The sequence below is a fragment of the Manacus vitellinus genome, unplaced genomic scaffold, assembly GCF_001715985.3.
Source record: "Manacus vitellinus isolate BGI_N305 unplaced genomic scaffold, ASM171598v3 scaffold_29_pilon, whole genome shotgun sequence".
NCBI lineage: Eukaryota > Metazoa > Chordata > Aves > Passeriformes > Pipridae > Manacus > Manacus vitellinus.
In genome coordinates, this window is record NW_021940207.1 from 5,855,858 (window position 1) to 5,877,214 (window position 21,357).

Here is a 21,357-nt window from a genome sequence, read left to right on the forward strand (position 1 = left end):
GACTGTACTCCCCAGATTATTTACCACTTTGCCTTGCCTGGGACTGTTGATGGGCACCCAGCTCTCCCCACCACATTCAGGTACTATATGACTGTGCATTGGTCAGTGAGCGAACTATCTGTGTTCTGGTCACCCTTGGCTCCTGGCTTGCCTCCCCCAGGGAATAGCTGGCCCTTGCTGCTTCCAAACACAGTAAGTCTTAGTTCCACATCAAGATGTTGGTGACTCAGACGATACAGGATAGTTGCCTTTGCAAAAGTTATATCCCCAGAGTTCTCAAAGGTATTAAGCTGAGTGATAACTAAGTGTAGGTTATCTCCCTTTCACTACCCCACCATCCCCCAAATGACTATACAAAGATACGGGGGGGAAAAAAGGCAGAAGAAAACAGAGAGTTCTTTGTAGCATTTTCAGGGGTCGATTTTCAGGGATCTCGTTTACACTTGTATTGTTCAAGGCTCTGTAACATGGAAGAAAGGTGGCTGAAGGGGTGGCCAGTGATCTCTTAAGTCATAATTAGTACAGGAAAATCAAACATAAAGCAGCTATTTGCTACTTCTCTAAAACAAAAACCTACAGTGCCTTCAGCATTTCAGACAGAAGCTTTAAGAACACTTTTGCACAGTACATAATGAAACTGTGGGGATCATTGCCACAGGTGCTGTCAACTCCAAGACAAATTAATTCAGAAATAGATTAAACCTCCCTGTGGCAGATTTTCAGTGACTATTACAGCAAGATGATCCAGATACAAAAAACAGCTTACTGAACTGCTAAACCTTTCTCTTCAAGAAATTAGAAGACTATAACAGAGAAGAATTGTTCTATACTTGCCCTTCTTCCTAACCATCTTCCATAAGTATTTGACACCAGTCACTCTCAGAGACAAAGGACAGGGATAGATGGGTCTTTGCTCTAAACTGAAATTTTTGGAAAGTTGCCTTTTCACAAATACAGATAAACCTGTGTCCCATTTAACTCACGACTCACCTGTGCTTTTTCTGGGAATTTACAAAAAAAGTGCCACAAAAAAGTCTGTAAAAGGCTCTTACAGAGCGCTAAACTGTGGATAAGGCATGCAGGGCTTGCACAGGATTTGCCAACAGTGGGTTTGGCACCTTGGAATTGAATATGTGAGAGCTTGTGTACTGTCACCAATTCATTGTAAAATGGCCTCATATACTAAGGTAAAAAGGAAAGCGACAAGGGCTATGTTTTTATATATAAATGCTTATGAAGTCACTCAAGTTTCAGATCTCTTTAAAACTAAGTGTGACCATTTCTCCTGCATTTAGTAACTCACCCCATTAAGTGCAAATACACACACTGTGTAGATCATTCCAATGGCTGCAAATGCTATGAGGCACATCAGGAACCGGAGGGCATCTCTGTACAACTTGAAGTTCATGGGTTTAGGGTAGAGAATGGACCTCACCAGATCTCCTTTGGCTGTATTGAAACCTAGAAAGACAAACTAAAATCATTCAGAGGAGAAAACATTTCCAAAAATTCTCTACAAAGAATGGAGGGCTTCAAAGTTACTCAATATCTGCAACTTACGAAAGAAGACCCAGATCTTTCATTTTGGTCTATGTGACCTAATCTGCAGAGTATAGAAAAAAGTTATTTTTGTCCTAACGAGGGGATTTTGGAAGCAAAGCAAAATTCTCATTTTTAATCATAAGCTGGTAGTTTTTGTAAAAGTTATGCCAAGCAAACAGAAACAACGCATTCTGGCTTAGCCCAGCCCAGGATAATAATTTTCCATCTGACTGTTGTGAATTTAGATTTATGTCTTTAACTAAATGTGACTGGATACATTAAATAAGACTGTTCCAGCAAGAAAAATCATGAAAGGAGAAGCAAACTGAAGTGTTGACTGACCAGTCCGCAGCACCACAGCTTTCACTGCTCCTCTGTCGTCTGCCTTGGTCTGTATGACCTCTGTTCCACAGAAGAGGACGTGTTTTTTGTAATCCTCTGCACAGTATGTTCTCCAGGGCTTGAAGTCATCAGCTTGGGGTAAGTGGGTCTTTGTTACTGGAATACTTTCCCCTAGGGAAGATTAGCTCAGATAAGGAAAACTGCAGTACACTTAACACCAGCCTGCAGAGGTTCAAATAAGTACAGTATCTAGATATCTAGGTTGTAAGTCAGAGGTATTTACTAGGGAAACCAGTTTAGAGAAATTTTACTTTTACATTTTGACATCTCCAGAGTGAATGGAGTTTGAAGCCTAGCAAACAAACAGACTGCCAGAGAAGAGCTCTCCTTTGCATCAGTACAACAGCTTCCTGTAAGTCTGAGAACTGAAAGCATTCCAAGGATGCCAAACCCCTGCTGTAGATATACAGACTTGAAAAGAGGCCTGAACTTCTGTTGCATGGCTGCACTTGATGGTCACAAGTTGTTTACCTGCTTTGAACCTCATGTGCAGGTCACTAACTATTCCCTCAAGGAGCTTAAACATGACATTCCCAATTTTCCCTCTCTAGTAAAAAGGAGAGCCTTTAGTTCAACGCTTGACAGGTGACAAATATCCTGTTTATGTCAAAGCAGATACTAATATGACAAAGATTAATTATTTTCTGACAGCTGAAACCATGGGGCTATGATGATGTTTAGATGGCAAACCTGGAAGGGATGAGCTGTACCTGTCAGCATGCTTTCATTTACAATGCACTGCCCGCTGATCAGGATGGCATCACAAGGCAAAAGGGTTTTGCCCTCTTTCAAAACCAGCATATCTCCAGGAACAAGATGATGTGATTCCAGCTCTTGGAAACCTGTAAGTGACAGAACAGGAAATCGCTCTAAAGAAATTTGATACTATACATGCTTGTGTTTGATATAAATTGCTATAGAAATAAAATACATTGAAGAAAGAAATGTACAGGAATCACCTTCCGTATTTCTGCAGACAGTGACCGTGACGTTGTTATGAGACTCAACCAGACTGTGAAGTTTAACCGATTGCTATAAATTAAAGGAGAACACACAAAAGTGTTACATCTTACATGATGCAATTTATCCACTAACAATTATTTCCATTCGTTATTTGTGGTTATGAGAGGCCTCAAACTGGGGTCTAGCCCTACCAGGAATTATACAATCACACTGAGAAAGAAGTTCCCCACCCTAATTATGGAGAAGGTGTAACAAAAGGTCACAAAGGGAAACACTGGAATGGGGAAGGAAGATGTGAGTAAAGTACCTCACAGAGATTATGATGACTAGGAGCCCAGGTCACTGCACCTGGTACTACACAATGTCATGGAACTAAACCTCTGAGTAACTCTCATAGCACTGTGTGCATATTGCAACATCCTCACCTTTCCCAGACATTAGAAATAAATTGTCCTTGTGGAAAAAGGTGAGGTGTCTCACCTGTCTGAGATCATATACAGTCAAAAATACTGAGAGGAGAGACATGATTATGATGGCAGTAGCATACTCCATGTAATCTTCAGCAAACCACAGACACACACTGAACAGCTGGAACACGTAAAATGGATTTAGGACCTATTTGGAGAGACAGCAATAGTAAAGAGCAGGTCACATTTAAGTGGTCTCAGTATACCTAAACAGTCCGTTGTGTTAGAAAAGGGTGGGAATAAAAGATATTAAGTGATGTGTCTCCTGGCCCCCTTTCTAGTTTTCTTAGCAGTGGCTTCAGTCTAATCAGATTAGACCATTTCCATCTGACAGAAGCACCAGATAACCTGGACCAATAGGATGTTATTTGGGATGTGAATGACTCAGCCCAATCCTTGCTTTGTTTGCTTCTCACAAGAAATGTAACAAAGGTGAGAGAAGAGCAGGTTGTGCTGTCAGCATGGAGCTCACATACCACAGGCACATCTCCACAAACACCCTGTTTAGACCACATATAACCAATTCCCGACTGAAAAGATGTTGCTTTATACGGTGCTGTACCCAGAGTCATGAGCTCATTGGATCTCTCTGCAGCTGTGGGCATGCACCAGGAACTGCTGTTCACTTAACCTCTGCTGATTAAGAGACAGCCCTGGCCTGGAAGGTTTGGTTTCCAGTGCAGCTTATAAACATTCACTGGCCCTCGTAAGGACAATAAAATGAGCTCCCAGGACACAGATACATACAAATACCAACCAGCCATACAGATATGTGGATGGAGGATAGGGAACAATAGAGAATAAATGAATTTATGGTGATTTCACGGAACAGCTTTAAACAGGATTTGAAAAAGGAGTATGCCTGAAGAGTGAGTAGTGGGAAGCTAATTCAGATATAGAATCAATTATATGCACACTCTGCCTCCCCAAGCAGCTTAGAATAAAAGCAACAGAAATGCTTAACCTCTTTGATGAGTAGTTTCCAAATAGGGATCACTGGAACATCAATAGTGTTTGGCCCACATATAACTCTCCTGTATGGGAGAAAGACACATCACTTACAGATAAAATAGTGACAATATCACTCAAGAAATATTCCTGAGAGCTTGCACTGATCCCGGTTTAAAGGCTGTGAGGGTCTTTCTTCAAGAAAACTAAATAATCTAAAACCAAATAATTCTGCAAAAAGTTAAAGCTGATTTGAATGTAAGATTTAACATGAGCTAAGGTCAAGAGCTGGATTTTCCATATTCAATCAACTGAAGATCATTTCTCTATTTAGCAGATTTAAGAATACATATTCTGTAACTTGTTTAAAGATAACAGTAGTTTATGAGAATAAATTCAACTACCAGGACTAGCTGATTTAGACGTTCAATACAATTACATGGAGCCCCACTGAAGAAGCAAACACACAACTTATCTGCACTGTTTCACAGAGACTTTCTCTCACTCCAAATAAGAACTACTTAAAGTTAGTTATAGGACATAGTTATTTCCTGATGGAGAACAGTAACAGTAACAATGATGAATACTGAGACATTTCAAAAACTTTGACAAGGAATACACAAAATTCTCCTTTTCATTCAGTGTGTTCATACATGGCTGTTTCATCTAAAATTACGTGCATACTACTAAATACAGAAGAAACTCTTGGAAAGTGCATCAAGAGCAGTGAATTTACATTCTGAAATCCATATGTTGAGTCATCATGTTTTAAAATATGTACCTGACATCCTGTTCATTGCAGGTGAGACCAGAACCAAATTTTGCATGTATAGCTGAACAAGTGTGGTGGTCTTCTAGGACTCTAAAATACAAAGGGAGTGTCTTCCTTAGGACATTATTCACAAAGAAGCTTGACTTCCTCAGAGACTTGTGCAACCAGTGCAGTGCACTCACCCAACTTTCTGGAACTGTTTTGCATAGATATTCCAGACATAGCGGATTTTTTGTACTTGGATAGTTTTCACCTGCAAAATAAGACAGGGACAACAATACATGCAACATAGCAAACAAAAATTCTCCCAGGCCTGCTCACGTCTCAGCTAGGCATCCTCACTGGGGTCAAGTACAGATAAGGCAAATTATATGGGGGCAAGAAGGGGAAGAAGACAGGATTGCATACACTAACTCTCTAGTTAAATTATAGGGTGGGATCCCCACCTCAGTCAGGTACCACTAAGCTTTAGAAATCTTTAGGTCAATCAAGTACAAAGCAGTGTTCATCTCTCCCACTTTTGTGAAGAAAGGAATAGAGTCTTCACTCATTTCGTAGCACGAATGGAAGAGATCACTGATGCCATGGTGGGTACACAAACAGTTGTCAAATCCTGTCTTCAGCCAACAACTCCCTTATCTTCTGTCTGGCTTTGAGGAAAGCAGGGGGCTTTGGGCCATTTCCAGGCACGGTGCTGTGCCCTTCAGCTGAACAGATATGACAAGAGATAAGAAAGGCCATCCCAGGATACTGAGTCACTGCTAATGGTAAGCTCTTGCAGAGCAGTTATCCATTAGGAACACACAGTCATTTATAACTTGCAAAAGGAGTCTGTCCTGTCCTGTGCAAGAGTAACAAAGCCTATTAGAGATAATGGTGCTTCCTATCAGCTGGCAGAAGGCAGGGCCATACACCTGTACACATTAATGATAAAGAAATTAGCTCCAGGGGACTCTCAGTGCAGTACCAGGGGACTACCCAGTGCAATAAGCATTATTACAGGCCAATGAAATCTGTACTCAACTCACACACCATCTCAAAATGGAGCTATAACCACAGTCATTCACTTAACAAGAGGTCTGTAGTCAGTGCAATAGGAGCTGCAATGTTTGCAGTGCTAAAAACTGGAGTGTGAAATGAGGGACTCAGCTCTCTGTCAGAACAGGTCCTTGGACAGCTCTTGGGCACTACACATAACCCTGTGGACTTAGATAGCTTAAATGGCAAAAATGCTTTATAATTGACTTATAAGTAGGGGCTTTTGAATTGCTAGTGAAGGATTAAACTGTTTGCTCTTTGCTGCTTTGAAATCTGGTCATTTCTATCTAGATGTTTTGATTGATATGAATTCAAAGGGCCTATTATTTGAGGTTATCTGGCTTTTTTATGTTACTAATTCAATCCTCTGAAAAGTGTTACAGACCAGTCTCCACTTTCTTCATACTATGCCCATTGATTAAACTAGTTGAAACTAAACTTTCTTATGTACATTAATATATGTCCATACAAACAGCTGCAGCATCTTTGTTCAGCTAAAATTAGGTTCATAATAAAAATATTTACTAAAAATTGTTGTAGAAATAAAAAGAAATGCTAGTAAGTTAGAAATTTATTTCCTGAAAGGGAAAATAGCTCTTTTATGAATTCCTCAGTGCAGTGATCTAGTATCTATAATCAAGAGCCGGATATTAACAAATGTGTTAACATTGTGTTCCTATTGCTCACACCAATTTAACACGTAATGCTAAGCAAGACACATAACTGAACTGTCTGGTACTTATTCTAAACAGGAGATAATTATGTTTACTCAATTCATGAGAGACCTTGTCATCTGGTTGGATCAATTAATTGTCTGCCTTCTCCCCAGTGCCTAATTGGGATCTCAAAGCTGACAGAGATCAGGAGACATTTTTACAAGAACAGTTAACAGCACAAGACCTGATTCCAGTAAATGTACTTTAAAGCCCAAATTGGTGCATACAAAGGCAAGGAAGCAAAATGTGTTAATGAAACACTTCTGGAAATACTGATGCAGTTCTGCATAGGTACTTTTCTGTTCTATTCCCCATCACCTGCATTCATCCTTGTTTTCATGTTACTGTGGCAGCTGTTTTTGGTTCTGCACATTTTCTCTTCAAACACAGTCACCCCTAAATTCCTTGATTCTTATGCCAGGAATGAGGTTTTGATCTGGAGTTCTGATTCTTCTCTGCCAACCCTAGTGTCCTGAAGCTCTCCTACTTGTATGTTTTCTCTCAGAAATAAGGAGGATTCTTTTTTCATAACCCACCTCAGAGTGAGTACAGTCCTTACAGAGGTGAGTACAGTTCTCCAAAATCTCTATCTTGTTTTTCAACAGCTCACTGTGTTTCTCAAGCTGCAAGTTTCTTAGCTGGATAGGTTTCACAACTCAGTTTCACTCCATGAAGTGTGGCTGAGGTTTGCCATCATTTCCCAGATGCTGCAGGGAATACTTTACTTACTTGAAAACTTGGCTTCATTATGGCTTTGCTGAAGATTGAGTCTTCCTCAGCAGCGGCTGGATAATCTGATCTGCTTTTGATAAGTGTAGACACAGAGATCCATGTCACAGTCTCACGAGAATAAATTCGAAATTCATCCTAAATGAGTATAAAATAGAAGTGTCACAATTCCCCCAAAACCAGAACAAACTCACTATTACTTTGGAGAGAATGATTACAGTAGGCATTTCTAGAGCACTGCCATAGCTTTTTGAAAGGATTAACCAAGAGGAGACTCACAACACCTGTGACTGATAGAAAAATCAGCAGAATGGGAACAGAACCACCATCCTGTCAAAATGTGAGTACTGCAAATAATTCAATGACCACAGATCTGGTGCTTGGCTGATAAGGGTGGAATGTGAACACCCAGGTCATGATCTAGGACAGGCAAACAGGACAGGGCAATCTGAGATGCAGTGACCGTACTGTAAAGGGAAGATCAAAAGGAACACAGCACTGGGCTGAAAAACAGATGTTTAGTGCCAATACCTTCTCACAGTCACTCCTGAGTTAACACTTCATTGGAAGAAGTGTGTTAGCACCATGCCTCCCTTATGGTACCTTAGACAGGCCTTTAACACAAACTGAGTTCGTAATCTTCCTATATCTTATAAAATAAGTTTAACTTTGGAACTGCCTGATAGCAATTATTGGTAGAAATTGCTGATGAAATTTTCAAATTTACAGAGAATAATTTGAGAAAGCTTCTTGCTAACAAGACCATATAATATGACTCAATTCTTGTTTAATTACATAAGGGATCATTTAAAACCCCATTTATTTGAAAAGTGCTTTTTAAAATGACACACGAGATTAGGTATTTAAAAATGCAAACCGAACTGAAGATCAAAAAGGGATATTAAACCTAATATGCTGTTTTAAAAAAAGAAAAACATACCCCCAGCCTTTTAGGATGCAGACTGTTTCATTATAAAATATTCAACAGGCAGATCTATGAGGTTCAAAACCTGGGATTTTAACTGCATGCTGCCCTGCTCATTTAAGAAGGCAGTTCAAACACAGTGGTACCAAGTGATCCATTTTTCAATTGCAAACGTTGAAAATGCCATTGTTCAGGAATCTTTGAAGCAGAACAAATCAAACTTCTGGAAGTAAAGCAACCCTGCCAGCTCCTGGAATATTCAGGCTCAGCTGGGATTCAGAATCGAGTCTCAGTTTGCTTCCTTTAGTGTTGCAGTAGCTCCCATGAAATAAAATCAGGGTTTGTTTATGTTGCAGTGCTTCAGTACAGTCCTCAGCAGAGAGAAACCTGTATTAGGAAACTACTAGCAAAACATAACAGCTCTGAAACATTAACTGCCTGACTGGACACAGGGAAGTGAGCTTACTGGACACAGGGAAGGGCCGATGGAAAACGGATCCATACAGCCAAGAAAACAAACAATCTAAGCTTGCCCTCTTCCTTATACTGATCCCTTATACTGTTGGACACTGCTGGGGACAGAGATAGACAAACCTTTAGTTTGGCTCACTAGATAAATTTGGGCAGAGAGGGGCATCTTCGCTGGGACAGCCAAGTCCAGGAAAAAGGAGGGAGAAAGGATCTGCTGGACACTGCCAATCAAACAGATGCTTTAGAATCTGGAGCACAGATCTACAAGGTAGAAAGCACAGGGGTGGCAGGAGGGAGGAGGAAGGACTGAGAATAAATGACACGGTCTTGAAAGCACGGATATTACAATTTTTATCACCCCAATTTCTTTCAGCTTGTCTGATCAGCTGTTATCATCCATTCCAATCATCATCATACACATAATTTGTGGAATACTTGGGAATTCTTTAGATCAACGATGGTGCACATAAAATATTATTGCAGGAAAACAACAATGTAAGAGATTTCAGCCAACTGGATTCCTTTCAATTTACTTATCTTCCAAATAACTACATACTAGGGACTAATCTAAAGATTAAACTAGGCACTTACTGTTGTTCTAAGGAGAACAATATCTGCTTCTTCCAAGCTGCAGCGGATGCAGTTTACCCACACATCCCACTCTGGCTTCCAGTAAAACAGTAGCCACAGAGCCCCACAGGACAGGATGTATCCAGCAATGCACAAGGCTTTTCGGCAGTTTTGAGTTTTGTAGCCAAATATATCCTGTACAGCAGAGACAAGGGAAAAATACTATTACTTAAATTACTATTAAATTCCTTAAAATACTATTTGTGCCAAAGAAATGCCTGGAATGCTATACCTTCCCATCATTCGCTGCTCTCCCATAGGTACTGTTTGTTACATATGGCACTGTGAAAAAAACAAGTCCTGGAACATGTATTTGGCTTCTTTATGTGTCTTAAACACGACTGCAAAAAATTCGCCTCTTCCACAAAACTTTTCATCCACCTTCATAAAATCTAAATTGCTGTAGCCTGACCAATATTTTTATCTAGTTGTGAAACTTGGCATGAAACACTGTTATGTGTATGCATGAGCAGGAATGATACAAAAATATAGAGGTCCTAACCTTTAGACCCCAAGTTAGGAATGAAGATTTGTCTGATCAGCTTTTTTAAGGTCGCTGGGTGAGACGGCTGAAGAACTTAAGTACATCTGCACTAGGGGAAGATGAGTGATGTGTGCAGACCCACTGCAGCAGATGAGGCAGCTTCAGCATCAGAAGCACTGCTGCTGCCCTGCATTAATGCACCTACACTTAAGGGAATCAACCAGTATCTCTGCTTGGTGCCGAATGACACCGTGTGCCTGCACCAGCTGGAGCTGCTGTGCACAACTTGGCACAGACATAGCCTTTGCAGCTCTGCTATCATCTTCCATGATAGCTCCAGTATGGGGAATTTGGGGCTTGACAATGTACCATTGGCCCAACATCACAAAATAATAACAACTGTTAGTAAGAACAACTAATGAATACTTGCAGAATGCTTTACATGTTCAGAGGGACAAAAGAAGCTACTCATTGTAGCTGTATGAGTGGGTATTATTATTATTCCATTTTTAAAGCTGGGGAAATGGTTATAGTGAGGCAAGGTGACTTGCCCAAAACTTCAAAGGGATGACTGTCAGCATTACAGTGTAAGAGCTGCAGGTCTTGGTACCATGGCCAAATTTCTTCTCAGTACTGCTAGCAGGGACCTGGTAAACAAGAAATGAAATGTATACAGTGAATTTATAGAGGAGACCCAGACTGTGCTAAGATGGGAGATTGCAAGGCTGCAATTATATCAGGTGACAGGAGAATTTGCTAACATAAGGATTAAAGTTTCTACATCTCCTTCTTCCTAGTATATCTGCAGCAACTGTGCAATCTGCTTCTGAAGATCAGATATCTGCAGCCACAGATATTGCAAGATCCATTTATAAGGTGAGAAGAAAAGGCAACGTAATTGCAAGGATGAGTAATGCATAATTCCTGGTTCTGTGCTGGTGTCTTTGCTTGTTATGTGAAATTCAGGCCCTGCCCAGTGGTTCCACACGCTGCCTCGGCACACCTGCTCTATGACATTCTCCAAAAGTCACACTGTCATCCTAGGTAACCTCCAAGAGGTTTCTAAAGGGAAGTTGGCAACTGTGGGGGAAAACATACAGTAAACTATATTGGGAAGTGGCCTGCACTGCACAGGACCTGGTTATACCACCTGTGAGATGTACACAGAGAATTTTCAAAGGCTTCTATAACCTCTGAGCAGATCAAGAGAATAAGGCAGCTCTGCAGCAGACAGAAGGAAGCCCACAGAGGACAGTAGATAGGCAAGGTTGCTAGAAGGTAGTTGCTGTGGCAGTTGTGCTATTTATATTCATATTCCTATAAACAGGTAAAGGGTCTCCATTCCCCTCTCTAGTTATATCCTTAAGAAAAAAGTTGCAGAATTACTGTCAGCACCAGTATACAGAATAGTACACAGAACAGTGTGAATTTATTGTTCACAGCAATACTAGCAAGATCCACGTGCTTGGATCCAGACTTTACAGCTTGTCAGCAAGGCAAAGGAACTCCCAAGAAGACAGAGATGCCTAAGGGAAGAACTGTTAAAAGACATGCCTTTGGACTTCCTCCAATATATAGCTGGACCTGGAATAACAGGAACAATATTTTCAAATTGGGATGGGCATGAATATCAGGGTGGGGAAGAACAAGATTGTTGCCATGTGCATCTTACTTCTGCCAGTGAATCATTCCTTTAATTTTCAGCTTCTGTGACTTACACCCAGTGTCTGAGAAGTCTGACACAGAAGGCTGTAGCTAATACAATTAAGAAGGGGGAGACTGGGTGCTCTGCATGTGATTGGCAGTCATTGGGATCATCTTCTGTTGTCAGTATTGTTCTCCACTGAAATGCTCAATGATTCCCCAGGTGAGGTATGTCAACACAACCACAGAGCTAGTACAGACTCTGTATTTTTCTGCCTAGGAAACCATGCACTGATATATGAAATACGTATCCAAGTCCACCTAAGCCTGCATACATTTTAAAGCCTTTTCATTCCAGAACAGTTTCCACTCAAAAAGGGATTTGAATCCGTAGATCTCAAGGCACTCCCCAAAACCAAGCATGCATCAGTATTCCTTATCTTGAAAAATAGGAGAGGGGTAAACAAGGGAAACAGCTCATCTGGGAAAAAAAGGCCATGGTCTTTAAGATACCAGTTACACCGTGTGATGGATCTTGCTGCTTCTCACAAGGGACTTTACTGAGACAGACAGATAGATAGACAGGTAGATAGATAGATAGATAGATAGATAGATAGATAGATAGATAGATAGATACCACTGAGCTGTTCTGACCCTTCAAGGGCATGACCTGCTGTATAAACACAGGAGTTTGTTCAAGTTTGTTTGTTCATGTCTTAATGAATGTGTCATTTCAGAACATAGTTTTTCAGGAGCTCTAAAAGGAGTAAGCTGGGAAAGAATAAACTTCAGATGTTAACTGCTGTTTTGTATCTGAGTCTTCATGAAGGAATCTAAAGCCAAAGCCAAAGAAAAGCATTTCCCATGGTTTGGAAATGTCTGGAGCAGGTAACCTGGGCCACATCATTCAGAAGTAAAGTTAGGCAGGGAAATAGACTGAGTTCCAAACCTCTCTTGTGACAAAGTTCCTTGAGCCGGAACCTTTCAATACTTAACTTCAGAACAGAATGTTCTGTTGAGAAGTTTTTCCTGACCCTGTTCTTTCAGTTGAAAGGATTATAGCAATGAATGCTGCATTCATAAAAAAAATTTAATACATGAATAACTCGTTGTTGAAACAGAAACTTCTCACTTGTCGAATAAGTCAACAGTGAAATTCTTTAGAAGAATTCTCAAAACTATTGTCTTCTCCAAAAAAAGGTGAATATTAGACCCACAACAGAGGTACCCACAATGTGCATGAAGAAGGGAGGAACAGGCACACACACGGTGCAAGTTTATTCAGCCACACGGATGACTTAGAGTAATTAGCATTTAGAAATTCTTCAAGCTTATTCAGAATTCACTCGGCCTGTATTACAAAGATTTCCAACTATGGCAAACAATAATTTCAAGACTGGCAGAAGTCCTGGTGTTGATGTCACCAACAAGAACATGTCTGTCAGGTTAGTTTTATGTTGTTAAGGAAATAACTTTTGTTGCATTTTATTTCACTGCATGCTGAGGCTGAGCTGGTGCAGACATGCTTCTTTTGAAGAGGGGTCTGATGAATACAGATTTGCACCTTGACAACCTCTCTAGTGTATGAGCAAGTTTTTAGAGTTCAATGACTGCATTTGGTATATATAAAATTGCACAGTCAAATAATCTGGGTTCTCGAGTGCATCAGACTAAGATATGATGCAAAACAAAGCGAAGATTAACTATGTGTAAGACTCCAAATGACTTCTCATTATCTGATAGGAGGTGATAATATCTACAAAATAGGCTGGTATACAGTGCTCATCTCATCTCTATAGAATAATTTTTAATAAATTGTAGTGTACTGTAAAACTTTGTTTCCTCATCTGTAAACATCCTTTTTTCTCTTGAGACTCCCAACAGTCAGAAGAGTGACTGTAACAAAATGGTTTGACTAGTGAGTGAAGGGTCTAGGGAGGGACCCTGGATTACTGGACAGAAAAAGCTGCCAGACCTGCTCAGTTGGCAAGAAAGGTTCTTACCTGCTTTTACAATCATACAAAGCCAGCATTCAAGGGCTTATCACTCTAGTGTCCAGAAAGTCTTTTACTTTGTTAAAAAGAAAAATGCCTCTAGCTGCCAGGTCATCTTCACAGCAGAATTGAAATGCAAAATCAAACAAATTCAGGCACCCTCTTCTCTGGTGAAAACGAAGCCTGTAGCTACCAGCAGGGAGCCTAAACAATGGCTGTGAATGATCATTTTTCTGGTAACCCAAACGCCAGGTACCCTACTACAAACAACCTGTTTCTATAACAACAGGTAATAGGATTAGACTTGAAAGACTGGTTAAAATTCACAAGGAATTTAATAACTGAATCTCATTCTTACCAACCAGAATCTGTTTCATTAGAGGTTTTTTTCTGTTCCTTCTGAAAGCAGTAGCAACATTCACTATTGTCCCATTAGAAACAAGGTTGTACCCTTCAGATTCTATTTTAATTTAATTTTTCCAACTCAAAATATTTAAAATTCCTGTATCGGATTTCCTTCAGAATTTTGGCATCCCACAGGAGGCAGACAGTTGCCAAAATGCAGTGGTAAACTGGGGGTCACCAGCCAACTGACTGCAGTTCTCCCTTTCCTTCAGCTACAGGGGAACACATGCTGAAGACAGGCTTCTGGCAAATCCTTCCTGAAGCAGTAGCCTGTCAAAGTCTATCACAAACTTTTGCATTGCAAACTTAAGCTACACACTTTAGGGTCTGTGCAAAGGGAATGATTATTCCCAAGATGTACAGAGAAGAGCATCAAATTGTCAGAGAGCATAAAGCTGTGTTTTTCCTTCCTCTTCCTATACCACCAAAAATTTATTTCTTCTCAAAAACACCTTCAGGTAGATTTTTCTGAAGGGTAGCTTATTATTAGCACTCTCTGAGGCAAGCTGCTGTGTCCAGAGTGCTCTCACATTACTAAGATCTTTCTGGTACTACAAATGGTTATGGAGAGAGAGAGAGAGGTTATCTCATGCTGTGAATATACTTTGCTAAGTTTTAGTTGCATACCAGAAGAGTGAACTTCTATTCAAGCAAATGTTCTCCAGCCATGTAAGGTAACCCCAAAGACATACACAAGGATATACAGGCTGGATTTCCTACACAGTCAGAGTGATTACTCTTAAATCCAGGACTATCCAGCATCTCAGCTGTAACAAGAAATGGAAATACAGAAGAAAACTTAGAATAATAGAATCATAGGCTAGAAAAGACCTCCAAGGTCATCAAGTCCAACCCTTGATCCAACACTGCCGTGGTTACTAGACCATGGCACTAAGTGCCACAACCAGTCTCATCTTAAAAACCTCCAGGGTCGGTGAATCCACCACCTCCCTGGGCAGCCCCTTCCAATGGCTGATTACTCTCTCTGTAAAAACTTTCTTCCTAATATTCAACCTAAACCTCCCCTGGCACAGCTTAAGACCACGCCCTCTTGTCCTAAAGCATTTCTTCCCATTAGAGCTCCCCAACTTGCCTCAGCAAATTGGACAGCTAGTTCAACACAGGGAAGCATTGCATGTCCAGAGTTCAAATGAACTACTTGTTTGCTCTCAAAATTACTTGAACCATTCCACTCTGGAAGAACTGGCACCCACACAATATCAGCTGTTACATTATTGCACCAAGTGATCTGATTTTGTTTGAGAATTCAAGAACTGCTTGTAAATAATTTGGTTCTGGTGGGTTAAACTGACTGCTGAAACAATGTCAAAAATATTTTTCATGGCTTTGAATTTAAAAAAAAGATGTTGCAGGGTCACTGAGACATTACATGCCACTGCCAGTTGCTGTGGTTACCAGTAACTTAAAATACACTACTTTAACAAAGAAAGAATGTCGCACATAATTCTCTTTACCTCATGTATTCTCCTTTACTCCTCTGCTTAAACAGAGCCTTCTTTGTCTCTTTCTTTACAATTGTTATCACCTACATATTAATTTCTTTTTTTCTTTCACACAAATACACACACTAGCTGTTCTCTTTTTCTATAGACACATTGATTTTTTTTCTGTATCCTCTTACAGTACCTCATACACCTTCATGGATATCCTCCTCTATCTCATACTCATAACTTTTTTCTCTCTTAGAAAAATGTAGCGAACACCTGTGCATTCCTGCCTAATCTAGCATAATTTGGCTGTAGTTTTAATTCCACTTACTACTCAAGTTCTTTATCAGTCATTTTCTTTGATTTTCATTTGGGAATCCCAGGTGAATGAGCACTGATCATGTTCACTGCAGGCATGGAGAGCATGGTAACTGTGAGACACTCATGATCACAGTGGAGACGAACTCAAACGTCAGATTCACAGCACAGATCCCTGAGCACAGGGCACATGGGCTCAGTATGATACTGGTGAGAAACAAGAACATTGGGATAACTGGCTCCATGCAAGCACAGCTTGAGTGTCCCAGTAGTGCACAGCTGGAAGTGGACATGCAGAGTTCAATAGTGTGACTGTACGCAGCACCAGACAATCCACTTAAACCTAATTAGCTCAAGCTCAGTTCTGGCATTGCTAGTGACAGTGCCAATAAGTGGTGAGAGCATGACAGGGTGTTTATGGTCCTAGAAGGACAGGGAAGGGTGGAGCACAGACATAGACTCAGCAGCTGTTTGGAGCTGTGGAGCAGTGGCACATCAGCACCAGGGCTAGAGCCAGGAGCAAGGTGCCGCCAGCAGGTTTAGTAACTGGGCGGCAGAGCCAGTTGGGTTCTGCATCGTACTGAGCTAATTAGTCCCCACCCTCGGAGCCAGTGCCTTGTGCTTCCTGCACTGCTCAGTTCATGCTGCTGGGTGACCCTGTACTACATTCTCCAGCACATCCCAGATTACCCAGGTTTGCATTGCACAAAAGGGCATCTCCCCTTCTCTGTATGGCTGGGAGAGCTGTCTGAAAATCTACATTCATATCTAGAGATAACAAATGTCCATGTTTTTCCATGATACGGTCTCTTTTTCACTAAAACAGAATTCTCAGTAAGGAGATTTTGAGGATTTCTCCAGGGTTTCTGAAAGTGAAGTCGTATCTATTTGTAAGTGACTGTGTTTCAATAGCTTTGCTGGGGCTGTTTTACACCAGAAATCCTGCAGGCACTTACAGCAGAGCTACAGTGGCTTTGCAGCAAAGGAATTTTGAGAAGTGCTGCATTTACCATGTATGAGAATTGTTGTTGTACAGCTGCATTATGGATCTGATATCTACAATAGAACCTGTTAGATGGACAGAATCCATGTGAATAGCTGATTCGTAACACGCTGTAATGCCAAAGCAGCTAAGAAACACTGAATTCACTTCAATCATATACTGGGATTATTATTTAAGAGAAGTGCCAGGCAGGAGATCAGATATTTTGTGTAAGCATAAGACTTACTTCCACATGTTACAGAATGCATGCAGACATATTCCTTCCTGGGAAACTCTGGAAAGAAATATGGTAGATCTGTGCTTAGGAATCCAGCTTTATAAAGGTGCTTAGGCTGGAATAGTTGCCAATTCAATAGACCATATTTGCCAATAATTTATGCAAACATAACATATGTGTTTTTATGTTCTGGAGAAAGCCAAGGTTTCCAGTTCTCTAAGTGGAGCTGACCCTGGAGATGCAGCTGTCAAATGTTTAGGCACATCACTCTGGCCCATCCCTAAAGTTCATATTAGACCACTTCCACCTAGATTTGTAACAACACATCAATAATCTGGCGAGGCATCCCCTGTTGGAGGAGATAAGTAGTTAAATCCAGTGGACACAACCAACCTTATTTTCTTTCTGCTAAAAAAAAATGGTATCTCTTTCTAACTGTTTGTTTCTTCTATGGGAACACCTCAACCACCCAAAACTCAATTACAGTCTGTAGCATTTTATTGCAGAACACATACCACCTTCTACTTCAAGCTGAGAAAGATCTAGACATAGATAAAACTCACCATCTCATTCTCTTCTCCCTGGTTAAGCTGTGCATAATGGTTCTTGGCAGGATTTTCCCCCATGAAATGACCCTCTGGAGACTTTCTAGAGCACCCTCAGGACAGGTCTTCAGCATAGTGTGCTTGAAATTCTACATTGAGGAAGTGCTCTAAGTACACACCTTCCTCATAACTCTGCTGATGTTTGAAGCATGGAGCTCCTCCCTCTCTGGGGTTAGCAGGTAACATTCATCCCTCCTCCCTCCATTCTGTTGTTGGAGTTTTGCAATTCTGAGAGTATGTGCAGAATTCACTCAAAAACACTGCAAGATAGAAAAAGTTCAATCTCACAAGTGTTTGCTACAATATGACTCTGGGTCATAACTCTGACAGGTGTAAGCAAGTGCTGTTGGCATGAAACTTTTAGGGGAGGGCAGGAGGGGAGTATTTTTTCTTCAAGAGATTATGGAATCACTGGAAACCAGGAGTGTGTCCAAATAAGAAGAAATAGGCAATGCTGTTGTTAACACTCTTAGCAACCAGTCTGAACTAAGTGTCCAGCAGTGTTCCCCACATATGCCCTGGAAGAAAACGCAAGCTCTAGAATTGTAAACAAGGGCCCCAGTTTGTGCAGGTGGATTTACGCACTGACTCCGTGTCAGAATCCAGCTATGCAGGATCTGTAATCAGGTTGTTTATTCATTATCAAGAATATCATCATGGAATGCCTTCTGAACTCACCATATAGCTTTGGGAGACATCACTGAGGTTATTTACTCACTCCTGGGGGAACTGGAGTTTCCCACTGATGTCAGTGAGCTGGATATAGATGTCTCTGACCTTCAAATCAGAGCCAAAAGGAAGCTGGCAGGAAAACAACACTGAGGGTTTTACCAACTCCTTTTTTTTTTTTTTTTTTGCTACTATTGTCCTGCATTTGTTTATTAGTCTTGTGATTCATTCTCATTTCACTACTATTTCCTTGTACTTTGCTACTTTTTAAGAAGTTACACAACAAATATTTTAGGAATGAGGTCAGGAAAGGAAAACCTGTTCTTCCAGCATTAAATATGTTAAGAAAACTAAAATATTATTTATAGGGAAACTGAAACAGATCAAGAGGTACGGATTTAGTTCCTATTCCTTATGCATGTGGCATGGGCTTGTACAAGTCTCAGATAACTCAAGCACCAGGAAAGACCACTGCCTATCCTTCAGTGGGCAGGCTCAGAGAAACTGAAATGGGAGAAATGCAGGGAAAGGAGATGGTAAAACGAGGGAGTTAGGTCAGTTAATATAATAGAAGTTGCTTATTGCTAATAATGTGAGCCAGGCACAGACCTGCAAACCAGATGTGCACAGCACAGGAACAGATGTGTTTGAAAATACTGCCGATGAGCAGGTGGCACTGGAGCCAAGTTATTTGGCCTTGACACCTACCACACTTCCAAAAGGAGCCCAGAGCAGAGGCTGGACTGAAAAGGATACAACTGTACTAAGCTGTGTTAAGGATGATTTATTGCATAAGACCAAGGGGGAACAAGGTGCTCTCCATACCCCAGCTACAGTGTTACCTCTTCCTTCCTCCCATTGCAACTCTGAGGCTTGATCTGAGCCTCTCAGCTTTTCATTTTGTTCTTCTGAGACCAAGCAAAGGGAACTCCAGATAGTATACGAGAGTCACAATTTTCAAATAAAACTTGAAAAACCCCAGTGCATTAAAGTCCATTTCTGATAAACCTGATTACACGGGGAAAATGAGCATTGCTATCTGGAAGCTATAACAGGTAGGAAACAACTGCAAAGGTACCTTTTCTAAGGCAGGCTGATGATTTTGGGAAATTACTCATTATTTTGGGAGGTGCTAGGGATGGAAAAGAGGAATGTCACACATGCGTTTTCTGCCTGGTCAGCTTTTGCTGCTTTCCCAAACATCAGCCTTGCTCTTTCTGGTGTCTGTAGCAGACTAAGGTGCAGCAGGGGTCCTTGGCTGCCCTGTCAGAGACATGAGAGATGAGCTGCATGCAGAGTATCCCAGCAAACCAGGGTCTCCAAGGAAGAACCAAGACTCATACAATCTTTTCACAATTTAAAGGTTTATTCCAGCTCCAATTGACAATCTGTGCTCCTACAGAACACCCTTACAAGGGTATTTATCTTTGCAACTGAAAACCAAGAAAAAAACAGATTAAAGGTGTAAAATTTTCATAATTTCCATAGTTTGACAACCTCTCATAATATTTCATCAAAATCTGGTAATCCAGATCCAAAGAAGATAGTGACATTTGCTCATTACCTTAAGCAGGTTCACCATCTCCTAGAGAAAACACTTCTAAAGCATCAATTCTCCTGAATTGAAACATTTAGTTGTATGACGCTCTCTACCGTTCAAAGTAAGAATTACTCTCTATTTATGTTTATACATAAAAAGTTATTTGTAACATGTCCTATGATGTATAATCATTCTTATTTTCAATTGAAACTTGCCTTTAAAAAATCAGGTATAAATAACAAGTAAAACTGGTCAAGCCAAAATACAAAAGCAAAGGTTTAAAATGTAGTCTCTTAAACTTATAAATACATAAATAGTTGAAAAGTAGGGAAGCAAGAGGCAAAAACATGTGCCTCACCTCATCCCAACAACTTTTATCTCAGTCCTGAAAACACACATATGTAGCATGTCATTCTTGTGCAATTTATTTTTCTTTGAAAAATCCCACAATATAAACAGAAGCCTGACTTCTACAACACCTCAAACCTCATTTTTGGTTTCTCAGCATGTGACACACAGTTCTGGCCACATTACAGAAAGGAAGCTGTGAATCAACTGGCCACAGTCCACGGGAGAGCACTGAGAAGAATGACAAATGAGTCCTAAAATATGGAAGAGCAACTTAGGGTTGTTTTATTTAGAGAGAAGGGGAGGGGGGAAGGAGACTGAGAAGAGACATGGCAACAGTTTTCAAACACATCACTGCAGAAAATATCCATGTTCACTGTTGATAGAGTTAACGCGCTGCAGGAAAGACTCAGATGAGGCACGAGGGAATACTTTCAGCAGTGGCATTGCCAGGTGAACACTCCAACACCTGTGGTCTTTAGGGACAGGTGTGGCATGCAGTCCTAAGAAATTACCTAACCAGGGCTGATCCTGTGTGAGGACAGACGGACAGATCTGATGAACTCTCCCAGTGCATCCTCCACCTCCCACTTCAATGTGGTCCCGCCGGAAAAAAAAAAAACCAACAGCCCACAAAAGCCCTCTAGGAAACACCTTGTGTTTTCCAGCTTTCAAGGCAGCACTGCTGCCCATGTCAAGCACTCTCCAAGGTCAACAACTGGGGACTCGTATGAGACTTTTATTTAAATACGGTGTAAGACCCTGGTGCCACCAGATGCCTCCACCGGGAGCGGGGCTCCCCCTCACCACCCGGGGACTCGTATGAGACTCTTATTTAAACAGGGTCTAAGACGCTGGTACCATTAGATGCCTCCACTGAGTGCTGGGCTTCCCACCACCACCCTCCCCAACCCGGCCCACCGCGGCCTTGGGGGTGCTGGGGTTGCCCTGGGCAGCCACGGGCACATCGGCGAAGTGCTGAGGGCAGCCTGAACATCCGCTGGGTGAGGGGGCACAGAGACGTGGAGGGTGGGATCCATGAACTCCGCTATGCGGGAATCCATGACGCCCGCTGTTGG

The 21,357-nt window shown here is 41.1% G+C and overlaps 1 protein-coding gene across 1 annotated transcript in view; it reads right to left on the reverse strand.

Moving 5' to 3' along the window:
* LOC103758336 (probable cation-transporting ATPase 13A4) overlaps positions 1–17,815 on the reverse strand; it is a 36,444-nt gene extending 18,629 nt beyond the window's left edge. The window contains exons 1-11 of the mRNA XM_018074947.2: positions 17,680–17,815; positions 9,565–9,738; positions 7,578–7,715; positions 5,277–5,347; positions 5,104–5,184; positions 4,339–4,408; positions 3,388–3,522; positions 2,904–2,976; positions 2,655–2,786; positions 1,885–2,055; positions 1,304–1,461 (exon numbers count right to left, since the gene is read on the reverse strand). Coding sequence (XP_017930436.1) covers positions 1,304–1,461; positions 1,885–2,055; positions 2,655–2,786; positions 2,904–2,976; positions 3,388–3,522; positions 4,339–4,408; positions 5,104–5,184; positions 5,277–5,347; positions 7,578–7,715; positions 9,565–9,738; positions 17,680–17,742 — 1,266 coding nt within the window. The 5' untranslated portion in view covers positions 17,743–17,815. The remainder of the gene's footprint in view (positions 1–1,303; positions 1,462–1,884; positions 2,056–2,654; positions 2,787–2,903; positions 2,977–3,387; positions 3,523–4,338; positions 4,409–5,103; positions 5,185–5,276; positions 5,348–7,577; positions 7,716–9,564; positions 9,739–17,679) is intronic.
* Between the last annotated feature and the right edge of the window lie 3,542 nt (positions 17,816–21,357).